The sequence below is a fragment of the Choloepus didactylus genome, chromosome 8 (genome assembly GCF_015220235.1).
Source record: "Choloepus didactylus isolate mChoDid1 chromosome 8, mChoDid1.pri, whole genome shotgun sequence".
Taxonomy (NCBI): domain Eukaryota; kingdom Metazoa; phylum Chordata; class Mammalia; order Pilosa; family Megalonychidae; genus Choloepus; species Choloepus didactylus.
The window spans coordinates 65,387,724-65,401,200 of record NC_051314.1 but is presented as its reverse complement, the minus strand read 5'-3'; the positions used below and the strand labels follow the sequence as shown (position 1 = coordinate 65,401,200).

At 37.6% G+C, this 13,477-nt stretch overlaps 1 protein-coding gene across 2 annotated transcripts in view; it reads left to right on the top strand.

Moving 5' to 3' along the window:
- The window catches only part of HELB (DNA helicase B), a 75,952-nt gene extending 70,541 nt beyond the window's left edge, over positions 1–5,411 (top strand). For both annotated transcript variants that reach the window (XM_037846797.1, XM_037846799.1), the window contains exon 13: positions 4,559–5,411. In XM_037846797.1, coding sequence (XP_037702725.1) covers positions 4,559–4,663 — 105 coding nt within the window. In that variant the 3' untranslated portion in view covers positions 4,664–5,411. The remainder of the gene's footprint in view (positions 1–4,558) is intronic.
- Positions 5,412–13,477: the final 8,066 nt, after the last annotated feature.

Here is a 13,477-nt window from a genome sequence, read left to right as displayed (position 1 = left end):
TGGTAATTCCAGTACTGGGGGGTGGGTTCTGGGGGTACTTACAACTTTTAGAAATTTTAGAAATTTGTATAGGAGGAGGAACTAGGAAAAGAGGCTGAAAATGAGTGTGAGGAAGAAGGACAACCAGCATGGGGGTGGGGGGACCTGGAGGGGAGTGGGCTGGTGGGAGAATGGGAGGTGAGAGAGTGGAGAAGGGAGAAGAGGCAGAGATTTTGAAGAGAGCCATGAAAAGCAGAGAGATGGGGTTATAACTGGATGGAAGGCTTGTGGCCAAAAGATGGATTGATTGGTTTACTCTGGATGAATACTTTAAGGGATCTTAGTGTGTTGCTGGAATGATCCAGTGGAGAGCAAGAAATTTGTGATTCAGAGAGTGGGAATAATTTCAGGAACAGAGAGTCCTGAAGAGGGTGAGATGGAAAATTCAAGAGTGTAAGTCGAGGGGTTATCCTTAGATGGGACTGGGGAGAGAAGACTTTTCTTCCATTGCAGCTAGAAGGGAACAGCTGCAGTACATTGTTGGGTTGAGTTGAATGGAAGGAAGATGATGTAGTTCTTAGCTGATTTCATCCTCCTGTCCTGTTGTTTCTTTCTATTAGAATCCAGCTCATTCCTTTCTCATTCGCAGAGACCTCCATTTCTCAGAGCTCCTGTAGGAGGTCAGTACGTCTCTGCCCTCCATACTGTATTTGTAGTAACCATCCTGTCTGACTCTCAGTAAAACTTCTTGAAGGCAGGTTTTTTTTTTTTTTTTCTTTTTTTTGTATATTCTTTAAATTTTTTTTTTTTTAACTTAAATTCAGTTTTATTGAAATACATTCACGCACCATACAATCATCCATGGTATACAATCCACTGTCCACAGTACGATAACATAGTTATGCGTTCATCACCACAATCTATCTCTGAACATTTTCCTTACATCAGAAAGAACCAGAACAAGAATAAAAAATAAAAGTGAAAAAAGAACACCCAAATCATCCCCCCATCCCACCCCATTTGTCCTTTAGTTTTTATCCCCATTCTTCTACTCATCCATACACTAGATAAAGGGGGTGTGATCCACAAGGTCTTCACAATCACACTGTCACCCCTTGTAATCTACATTATTATACAGTTGTGTTCAGGAGTCCAGACTGCTGGGTTGGAGTTTGGTAGTTTCAGGTATTTACTTCTAGCTATTCCAATACATTAAAACCTAAGAGTTGTTGTCTATATAGTACATAAGAATGTCCACCAGAGTGACCTCTCGACTCCATTTGAAATCTCTCAGCCACTGAAACTATTTCGTCTCATTTTGCATCCCCCTTTTGGTCAAGAAGATACTCTCAGTCCCACGATGCCGGGTCCACATTCATCCCCAGGAATCATATTCTGCATTGCCAGGGAGATTTATATCCCTGGGAGTCGGGTCCCATGTAGGGGAGAGGGCAGTGAGTTCACCTGTCGAGATGGCTCAGTTAGAGAGAGAGAGGGCCACATCTGAGCAACAAAGAGGTACTCAGGGGGAGACTCTTAGGCACCATTACATGCAAGTTTAGACTCTCCTTTGCAGTAATGAGCTTCATGAGGGCAAGTCCCATGCTTGAGGGCTCAGCACATCAAACCTGAGGGCAGGGTTTTGATCAGCTGAAACATTTGGTATAATTGCTGATCACATGTAATGTATTTTAAAAATCACTAGAATAATTTAGTGACTAAAATATGAATACTGAATGTATGGCAATGAAACTTTTTAAAAATTGGACCTTCAGAATATTGTTCTTTCATGTTCTGCTCAAAGTCATACTTATTCTTGTGATGCTCCTCCTATGTTGAGAATTTCTTTTGGAATCACTTTTAGAAGCAGTAGAAGATCCTTGTAAATGTTCAGAAGAGAAGCTTCTTTTGAGGCGATTTTGAATCTGAATAGAAAGAATGCAGAGTCATTGGTTTTTTGGTTTTATAAATGAATTGGATAATTCAAGTTGGGTAATAGCGTTTTGTGTCAAAGAAACTAAGGTGAGATTATACATCCTTTCCAAATGTAGTTCCAATAGAAGCTTAAGAATTGCTTTATGTGTTGGCAGCAGGTGTGTTAGGTTGATTCTTTAGGCTTCCAGGGCTGTAATAAAGGTAAAGAGGGGAGTCCTAACTTGCAGAATGTTTGTGTGCTGCCTCTGCATGCATCACACTCTCCCTGGGATCTGTGAGTAAAAAAACTACCCTTTTCTCATACGTTACTGTCTTGGTCTCCCATTGTGTTTTACTGGACCTCCACCTTGATCCAAATTAAAATCCATCTTAACCAGTTCTAAACAAGAGGTCTCCCAGAGAAGTGCTCAGCATAGCCTGGTATATCAGGCTGAGTTCTAAAGGGGGAATACTTACACCCTGTGTCTCCGGATGGATATGGGATGGCTAAAAGATACTCTTAGAGTTTGCCTGACAAAGGGTTCAGGGTGTGAAGTATTTGCATGTTAGGCAGCTACAACTCTAGGACAGTGTGGCTGAAGCATAGGGTGCAAATGGGAAGGTGTTGGGGTGAGGACACAGACATAGGAAAGACAAAAGCTCTGCTAATGAGATTGCACTTTCTTCTGATTGCAATGAAGAATAGTTGAAGCATTTTAAGAGCTCTGTGAATTGTTCAGACTTGAAATTTTTATAAGTTGCTGACTCTGGTTTAATGCATTTCACGTAGAGAGACACTAGGGGATGAATTTCCAGCAAAATGTTTTATTTCCATAGCCTGGACAAAATGAGTAGGCTCTAAAGTTACATTGTAGCAATGAGGAAGGAGAAGAGATGCCAAACGGCAGTAACTATGGGACTTAATGATCCAAATTAAGGTGGGGTTGGGCTGGAAGGATGACCCCCAGGTTCCTGGCTTGGGCATCCAGCTGGATCAAGGTACCATTTACCAGCACTGGGAAAAGAGGCAGCAGAACAAGTTTTGTGGGGAAAATGATTAGTTAAAATGGACATACTGGAAAAAAAAGTGTTTCTCCTCCTCTTGCCTCTCCCTTTAAAGTAATAGAATCCCTGCTGATTCTAAGCTTCATTCTGTACCCCAGATCAACTCTGATACGGACTTTCTATTTCAGCAAAATATCTTTGTTATTGAACTTGTCAACTCTTACAAAGACCCTGGGATAAATAAGGCTTTGACCTGGAACAGAAAAGAGGCAGTTCCAAAGAAGAGCCTTTTTCTAAAAGTTTCTTGCTTTCTGTTTCTTAGCACCAACATAAAATGGGGGATTATGGTTTATATGACAGTACAAAAAGAAAATGGCAGTATTATCCATCCCTTAGTTCTGAGGTTGCTAAAGCTTTTAAGTCCTGGCTGAGAGCAATATTGAGTGAACGCAAAGAGTGATGGGGGTGGGGGTGGGTGGGAAGGAGTGGCAGGCAGCAGCACAAAGTCCTCTAAAGAGGGTAAGTTTGCTGAAAGTATGTGACATCTACTGTAACCCCTAGAAAGTGAGGAAATCCAAAGCCTCTGGACTGACAAATTAGGGGCTTATGTGTTTCCATATTTCTAGACTTTCAGATACATTGTGATTTGTCATTTCTGAAAGATGAAATTCAGTGAAAAGGGCCACCTGTACCCTTCCTTCATATTTACATTGTCATATAGAGCCAAAATCAACATTTAAATTCTACAAATAATTATTGAGCCCCTCCCAGTTGAAAGCTTTTATGCTTCTCCATGGATTAATATCTTTGGGTTTTGAAAATATCTGAAAAGAAAATTTTGACTTGATTTTTTTGCCTAGCCCCACCCTACCAAAAAAAAAAAAAAAAAAGAAAAGAAAGAAAAACAGAAATCCCCTTTAAATACATTGCTAAAATTTATCATATAAAGTAGTGATTTCCAGAATTTTTTTAAAGAAAATGACATTTTAACATTAAAGAAAATCTCCACACTACACAACTAGGAAGGACATAATCACATAATCCCTGAATAAAGGATAGTCCTTTAAATTGAAAAAAAGCACTGTGAAAGGTAAATTGAATTGTCCTTATTTTTCTCATTTCTCTGTGGTGATGAAACTTCATTATGACCATACTGGTCCATTGACTTTTGCTTGGGAATCACTGTTAGTACCAAGAAATAGGATTGTGGGATTGCAGTGTTTTTTGTCTTACCACATCCTGAGCTGGCTTTGGGCATGCAACTTCTGCAGTTGTCCAGTGCTTTGTGCTTAGAGGGGCCACATGCTTGGCTTAATGCTCCTGTCACCATCTTGAAATTCTTATTTTCAAACAAAGGGCCCACATGTTAGTTTTGTACTGGGCTGCCAAGTTATATAGTGGGTCCTTTAGAGAATAAACTTATGGACTCTTTCAACAACTATTCAGTGACCTAGAGCTGCGTGCCAGGGACACCAGCGTGAGCAGAAGCAGACATGGTCCCACAAGGAGCTGACAGCCAATTGCGCTGGTCTGCTTGAGTCATCTAAGGGGCAGGAAAAATGTATTATGTCTTCCTCAGTAATCAGAGGGAATAGAAGTACATAGGGTAGACTGCCTACATTTTTACAAAATTAACTTTATTTTTTTATTGCTCTAACAGGTGGAAGAATCATCTCCACAAGTATCTTCCAAACTTCAGAATTTGAGACTGAGTAATTTGATCCCCAGGCAACTTTTCAAACCCCCAAATAATCAAGAACCTTAATTTTTATTTCAGATTGCTCAAAATAATTGTATTTTTCTATTCAAGACAAAATGAAACATCATAGCTTCAAAGTATTAAGATAAAAGAGTATGTCAATAACTGGTGTTTTCATTAGCAGGTATTTTAAATCTGTTTGATCAAGGGAAACTGATTTCAGCATGTCATCATGAGAACTATGGCAGCAGTGGACATAAATGAGGGGGAAAAGATGTTTTATGTTTTTTTTTAAAAACTCTAAAAAATGTTTTAAGATAATGTCTTACTAATGCCGTGATCATTGTGTGTTATCTTTGCCAGTGGATTGAATCAATGACAAAGATAAGCTGTAACTGCATCTATTGATTTTATTGACATACATTCCAAGACGTCGAGTGTTATGCAAAGGGGTCATTCACAAGGCTGCTACTTATTCCTATCAGTGCTGACCCAGCCCAGCAGACCTGGGACTTCTTCTTGGAAATGCCTTCCACATTGGAAGCACATGGTTTTGATTATATTCCACTTTGTGAAAATTGTTTTTCTCCTACATGATTTGAGTTTTTTTTTTAGATTTTTATTTATTGTTAAACAGTAAAAGAAAAAGTTGAAGAGAAAAAAATTTGCCTGTGACCTAAATTGTATTCTTTAATAGCTTTATTGAGACCTAATTCACATACCACACAATTCACCCATTTAATGTGTTCAATTCAATGGCTTTTAGTATAATCAGAGTGGTGTGACTATCACTGTGCTGGTTTGGATGTATTATGGCCCCAAAATGCCATTATCTTTGATGCAGTCTTGTTGGGGCAGATTAGTTAATATTTTTAAGGTGTGACCTTTTGATTGGATGTTTCCATGGAGATATGACCTACCCATTCAGGATGGGTGTTAATTGGATCACTGGAGTCTTATAAAGGAATTCACAGACAGAGGGACTCAGAGCAACTGAGAGTGACACTATGGAGGAGCTGCAGCTTACAGAGACATTTTTTGGAGGATGCAACCCAGGAGCAAGCAGTTGCCTAGAGAGGAATGTCATGGGAGAAAGCCATTTTGAAACCAGAACTCCAGAGCAGACGCTGGTCACGTGCCTTCCCAGCTAACAGAGGTTTTCAGATGCCATCGGCCATCCTTCAGTGAAGGTACCATGTTGTTAACGCCTTACCATGGACACTTTATGGCTTTGAGACTGTAACTTTGTAACCAAATAAACCCCCTTTATAAAAACCAATCCATTTCTGGTATTTTGCAAAAAAGGAGCATTAACAAACCGGAACAGTTACCAACTGAATTTTAGAACATTTTATTATCCCTCAAAGAAACCCCTTGCACCTGTAGTCTCCCCATCCCCTTGAGCCCTTGACAACCACTAGTCTTTCTGATTTTATGGATTTGCCTATTCTGGACATTTCATATAAATGGAATCATACAATATGTGGTCCTATTTTAACAGGCCTCTTTGACTTAGAATGATGTTTTCAAACTTTATCCTTGTTGTAACATGTATCAGTACTTCATTTCTTTTTATTGCCCTAAAATATTCCATTTATAGATACATCACATTGTATTTATCCATTCATCAGTTGATGAACGTTTGGGTTATTTTGCTTTTGTTCCTTTTTTTAAATTAGAGCACTTGTAGGTTTGCACAAAAATCATGCCAAATGTACCGAGTTCCGATTTCCAACCTACCCCCTCCCAGTTTTCTGTATTATTAACATTTTGTATTAGTGTGATGCTTTTATTACAATTGATGAACCAATATTATTACAATTATCTTATTAAGAATAGTCTGTAGTTTACATTAGAGTTCACTCTTTGTATTGTACAGTTAAATGGTGAATTAAAATTTTTTTTCTAGTGGCATATAGACAACCTAAAATTTCCCATTTTTTGGATATGATGAATATGGCTGCTATGAACATTCATGTAAAGTTTTTGTGTGGAAAAATGTTTTCATTTCTTTCAGGTATGTATATAAGGAGTTAAAGGGCTTGGTCATATGGTAATTCTATGTTTAACCTTTTGAGGAACTGCCAGACTCATTTCCAAAGCAGCTGCACCATTTTATAGTCCCACCATTTTATAGTGTATAAGGGTTCAGATTTCTCCACATCTTTACCAATACTTGTAATTATGTGTCTTTTTTATTCTAGCCATCCTTGTGGAGGTAAAGTAGTTTCTCATTATGGTTTTTCGTTTCTGTTTCCCTGATGACTAATGATATTGAGTATCTTTTTATGTGCTTATTGGCCATTTATATATCGCCTTTGGAGAAAAGTCTATTCAGGTCTTTTTCCCATTTTTTAATTGGGTTGTTTGTCTTTTTGTTGTTCAGTTGTAGCGGTTCCTTATATATTCTATGTACAAGTCCCTTACCAGATACCCATGATTTAAAAATTTTTTCTCCTGTTGTGTGGATTTTCTTTTAACTTTCTTTATGGTGTCCTTTGAAGCACAAAAGTTTTAAATTTAGATGTCTAGTGCATCTATTTTTATTGTTACTTTTGCTTATGCTTTTGGTGTCATGTCTAAGGAACCATTGCCTCATCCAAGTTCACAAAAGTTAGCTCCTAATTTTTCTTCTAAGAGTTTAATAGTTTTAGCTCTTACGTTAGGTCTTTGATCAATTATTTTTTAATATTCATTTTACTGAGATATATTCACATACCACGCAGTCATACAAAACAAATCGTACATTCGATTGTTCACAGTACCATTACATAGTTGTGCATTCATCACCAAAATCAATCCCTGACACCTTTATTACCACACACACAAAAATAACAAGAATAATAATTAAAGTGAAAAAGAGCAATTAAAGTAAAAAAGAACACTGGGTGCCTTTGTTTGTTTGTTTCCTTCCTCCATTTTTCTACTGATCCATCCACACACTAGACAAAGGGGAGTGTGGTCCTTATGGCTTTCCCAATCCCATTGTCACCCCTCATAAGCTATGTTTTTATACAATTGTCTTCAAGATTCATGGGTTCTGGGTTGTAGTTTGATAGTTTTAGGTATCTACCGCCAGCTACCCCAATTTATTAGAACCTAAAAAGGGTTGTCTATATTGTGCGTAAGAGTGCCCACCAGAGTGACTTTTAGGCTCCCTTTGGAATCTCTCTGCCACTGAAGCTTATTTCATTTCCTTTCATTTCCCCCTTTTGGTCAAGAAGATGTTCTCCATCCCACGATGCCGGGTCTACATTCCTCCCCAGGAGTTGATCAATTTTAAGTTATTTATTTATTTATTTATTTTTATATGGTTTGAGGAAGGATCCTATGTCATTTATTTGCATGTGGATATATAGTTGAATCGGACCATTTGTTGAAGAGACTGTGCCCCAACCCCCATTGAATTTTCTTGGCACCCTTGTCAAAAATCAATCGACAGTAAATAGGAGGGTTTATTTCTAGACTCTCACTTCTGTCTAACCTTAGGCCAGTAACACATTGTCTTCATTACTATAACTTTGCAGTAAATTTTGAAATTGGGGAAGCATAAGTCCTCCAACTTTTTAAAAAATGTTTTGGCTATTCTGGGTTCTTTATATTTCCATATGAATTTTAGGATCAACTTGTCAATTTCTATAAAGAAGCCAGCTGGGATTTTAATTGGAATTGCTTTAAATCTGTAGATCTGGGGAGTATTGCCATCTTAATAATATTGTCTTCTGATCTATGAACCTAGAATGTCTTTACATATATTTAGATCTTCTTTAATTTCTTTCCACATTTATAGTTTTCAGAGTGTGTTTTATATTTTATTAAATTTATTCCTAGATATTTTATTCTTCCTGATACTATTACAAATGGAATTGTTTTCTTGATTTCATTTTTGGTTAATTCTTCGTTACTGTATACAAATACAGTTGATTTTTGTAAATTGATTTTTTGTACTGCTGAACTCCATAGTTTTGTAGTGGATTCCTTAGGATCTTCTATATGTAAGATCACAGCTGCCAGTAAAGTTAGTTTTTCTTCTTTCTTTCCAGTCTTGAAAACTTTATTTTCATTTTCTTGTGTAATTGCCCTGGCTAGAACCTCCAGGATACTGATGAATAGAAGAGACAAAAGTCACCATCCTTATCCTTTTCCTGATCTTTAGGAGAAAGAATTAAGTCTTTCACCATTAAATATGATGTTAGCTGTGAATTTTTTGCAGATGTCCTTTATTAAGTTGAGGAAGTACTCTTCTGTTCCTACATTTGTTGAATGTTTTTATCATGAGGAGTCTTGGATTTCATAAAATGTTTTTCTTTGTCCATTGAGATAATCATATAGTTTTTGTGTTTTATTCTATTGATATTGTTATATTAGTTGATTTTTGGATGTTAAACCAATCTTGAATCTCACTGGGTCATGGTGTATATAATCCTTTTATATGCTACTGGATTTAGTTTGTTAATATTTTGTTAAGGATTTTTGTATCTATATTCAGAAGTGATAATGATTAGTACAGATACTGGTTTTGGTATCAGATTATGCTTTCTCCCAGACTGAGTTAGGAAGTGCTCCTTCCTCTTTTCATTTTTTGAAGTATTCGTGAAAAATTGGTATTGATTCTTTAACTGCAGTAGAATTCACCCACCTCCTATATGCTGTTACCTATATGTTATATCCCCATGAATACAATTATATACATATTTTTGTACAATTGCTTTTTAAATCAGTTAAGAGAAGAAAGAATAAATATGCATTTATACTCTTTATAACTGCATATTACTTTCATCGGTACAGTTTGTTATAAACCACCCCCTCACACAGTTTTCTCTATTAATAACATTTTGCCTTAATGTAAACTTTGTTACAGTTAATGAAACAATATTATTACAATTATATTATTAATTATAGACCATAGTTTATAGTAGACTATGTAACATAGTTATATAGTTTTTATTACAGCATCTTTGTGTTGTACATTCCAACATTTTTGAAAGATAATTTTGTTGGATATAACATTCTTGGTTGACAAGTGGTTTTTTCTTTCCACACTCAAATATATCATCTCACTGTCTTTTGGCCTCCATTGTTTCTGAAAAGTCAACTGTTAATCTTATTGGGTTTCCCTTACATGTGACAAGCTGTTTTTCTCTTGCTGCATTCAAGATTTTCTCTTTGTCTTTCAGCATTTTCATTATGGTGAGTCTGGGTGTGGCTCTCTGTTTATTCTGCTTGGAGTTCATTAAGTTTCTTGGTTGTATACATTGTTTTTAAGCCATTATTTCTTCGAATATTTTTTCTATTCCATTCTTTCTCTCCTTTCCTTCTGGTATTCTCATTACATATATTCTGATGCACTTAAGGGTGTCCCACATGTCTTCTGAGGCTCTGCTTATTATTCTCTCTTTTTCTTTTTCCAGATTGTATAATCTCTTTTGCAATTCTTTTGCTAATTCTTCTGCCAGTTCAAATTTACTATTGAGGCCCTCTAGTGATTTTTTCACTTCAGTTCATGAAATGAACTTTTCAACTCCAGAATTTCAATGTGCTTCTTTTTAAAATTATTGTAATTTCTGTCTCTTTATTGATATCCTCTATTTGATGAGGTGTTATTGTCATAGCTTTTTGAGGAGTCTTGGAAATTTGCTCAGACCCCAGGAGGGCTCTTCTAAGGTGTCTCTTTCCCTGGGTCTCTCTTGAAATAGCTGGCCTATGGTTTGGCTTGTTGCTCTTAATTAAGAGGAGCTATTTCTTCTATAGTGCCTTTAGGCTTGAACATCCCCACACTCTGTTTCTAATAAGCTCTTTAGGGAGAGCTTCAGAGCTCTCTTTTCTTACGGATTGCCTCTGAGCCACTACTCAGGGCACTAGGTGGGGCAGTAGCCTCTCTAGTCTTCTTGGCTTGCCTCTCTGTGGTGTGGAGTGAGCTGGGGATGAGGGTAATTGGGACCACAGTATTCTTGTCTCTCATGTCTGGAGCAGAGCCTCTGATTTATAATAAGGGCTGAGTGGAGGGAGGTTGGAACCTCTGAACTCTTGGCCACACACTCACTAGGAATTTAGCCTTATCATCTCAGAGCTGGAGGGAATGGGAAATGATTGTGGCCTGACGCTCCCGATGAGATGTTGACACGTGATTGGGGACCCAGGGGAGATGGAGCTCCGTCTTCTTGGCTACACTCGCCCCATGTGGAGCTTTAGGCATGGCTCAAGTGTCACAGACTCTCACTGTTCTTACCAAGTTTTAGTTTTTTTCCAATAAGGAAATCATTTGCTGTATGCCCTTAGGAACATTTGCAGAGACTAAAATATTCTTGTTTTTGTTTTGTTTAGTTTTGTTAGTTTTCACACATTTTGCTTGTTTCTTTGGGGAGCGAATATGCAGAGCTATTCATAATGCCACCTTGGAAGTCTATCCCAATGTTTTTATATTTACATTCTCTTCCATTTTTTTTTCTTTTTGCATGGTTTTAAATTTTTAACTAAAAATGTGTGGCACTGAAGCAGACATTTTTTCTCTCACAGTATTCAAAAACTGGCTGTCGGAAATTGCAAAGAAGAAGTTGTAAAAATATTTTGAACAACGGCAGTTAGAGTAAATGGATTTGGCACTGGAAAGCATTTTGTAGCTCCTTCTACTTCAGCTAACTTCTTTCCCTTAAAAATCTAACTTCTGTCCTAATTATATTAAAATAAATTTGAGTTCTTTGGATAGACACCAATTTTTATTTGAAAGCATCAATCCAGAAACTTGAGGACGAGCAAGCCAAGAATTAAAAGTTAATTGTGGTGTCTAATGAAAACAAATCCACATTTAGTTAAGGAGAGACATTGTTCAAAAGGATTATTGCAATAAGGAGACATGTCTATTGCAATAGTGGGGCAGGGACTGTTGCAATAGGGAAAATGCTTTGATTGCGAGATCTGCACAAGTTTCAACTGACAGGCAGAAAAGGGCTTGCCTCTTATAGGGAGGTGAAAGCAACACTAGAAAGAACCAGGTGTGAGGGAGTGGAGTCTGTCCTGCTGGACTCCAGCTAACTCCACTGTGGGGCATTCCAGTTTTCTTGTCAGGAAGCAGTGGTTAAGGAGCCGTGAAGGAGGAGATAATGCTGGCTCAGGCTGAGTCAAAATTCAGGGGCTGGGCAAGTGGGGTGGGAAGCTTAACTAAGATTTGGTTGTCAGGTGTTTTGTCCAGACTGGTCAGTGCATACAAACAGTTCAGCTAATCTGTAAACAAGGAGGCACCTGTGGATCTTCTCAATTCATATGGGGAAGGGTGATTCTCTGCAAAAAGCTGTATCCCAGAACACAGTAGAGGGGGATTTCTAGAACCATCACTGTTTCCAGGAGCACAGGGCTCAGATAAAGCTTAACACCATCATGGAGAATTTGAAAACAGGCTTCTTACCTTAAAACAAAATGACGCTAATATTATGCATCTGAATATTCAAAGCATTCGTTCTTAGATTATGAATGTACGTTTGGTCAAAATACAAATAACTTACCCGATTTAAAATTCTCTAAGATTTCATTAAAAGAGTACGTTTCTAGGAGCCCACAATTTGGGTTTAAAGCAAATAGATCACAGAATGTTAAAATTGCAAGGGCTACCTAATCCAGCCTCCTTCTCTGCTAGACTAGTGGAATGAACACTTCCAGTGCTGAAGGTCTTGGCTGGAAAACTGGTACTATTGTACAACACAGGTTCTTAGAAATTGCTTCCTTATATCAAGTTAAAATCTGCCTTATTGGAATGTCCACCCATGGGTCCTGGTACTCCCCACAGAGAAATAAAAACAGACATCATGCCTTCTTCTCCACCTGGCCATTTATTCCTGGTCCCTTCCACCAGTCTTCACCATAATCCTTCAGTTCCTAGTTTGCCACTGTTCTTTCTGGAGGCATGTGGCACTCAAACCTTGGTGCCATCCACAGCATAGAGGAACGCGTCCTTGGGCCTGTTTGCTATATTTGAACAGCGCTAACTGAAATCATTTACTTTTTTTTTTTTTTCTGAACTATTGTTTCATTTTAGCTTTGATCACAGCTGGAATCTCTGAGTTTTTCCAATAAGCTACAGTTTCTCACCTGCCTTTACTCAGATAATCAATTCTAACCAAACCATCTCATTGGCTTCAGACTTAGATATGCAGAGACTAGGCTACATCGTAACTATGCAGTTAAATAGAAATTCAAACAATTGTTTGGCTTTTGCGATAAGAGAATTCTGCCTTCAGTTTGGGGGTCACGTGACTACCATGTGCTAGAGAGTACTATCAGTCTTTAAGAATGTAACTTTGGCTACACTGAATGCAACTGTACAAAAATGGATATGAATTTATAAGGCCTGCAGGGCAGTCCACAAAAATGAAAATGTTGGGACTATAGATGTGCATTTTATTTTATTTTTTAAAGAAAGATAGCCTAATTAACATTTGTATATTTTGATAATTTATGTAAGTATATTTCATGGGATCCATGTAATGTTCTCTGAAGGCAGGTGTTGTGATCTTGAGCTAAGATCTCTCTGTCTTTGTTAGCTAAAATAAATGTGCCATTGTTCTTGGAGGTGTTCCTGTGTGCTGGCGTCTTAGCATTTTATGTCCCACGGTCCTCACAGCATTCTGGTACAGCAGACATTACCTTCAGTGTCACAGGTGAGGACACTGAGTCAAGGTAAGTACATTTCATACCATTAGTGAGTACCAGAGCTGGAATTCAAACTGAAGTCCAATTTCAAAATCCACACTCTCTTCCATGCTGCTCTTCAAAACCTTCCTTTTTTAGAAAAACATGTAAAAGTAAGCATTGCAAAGGACTCAGTCTAGGACACTGAAATATATTCAAAGCACCAAAAATGCAAGTCATTTTTTTTTTGTCTTTTTA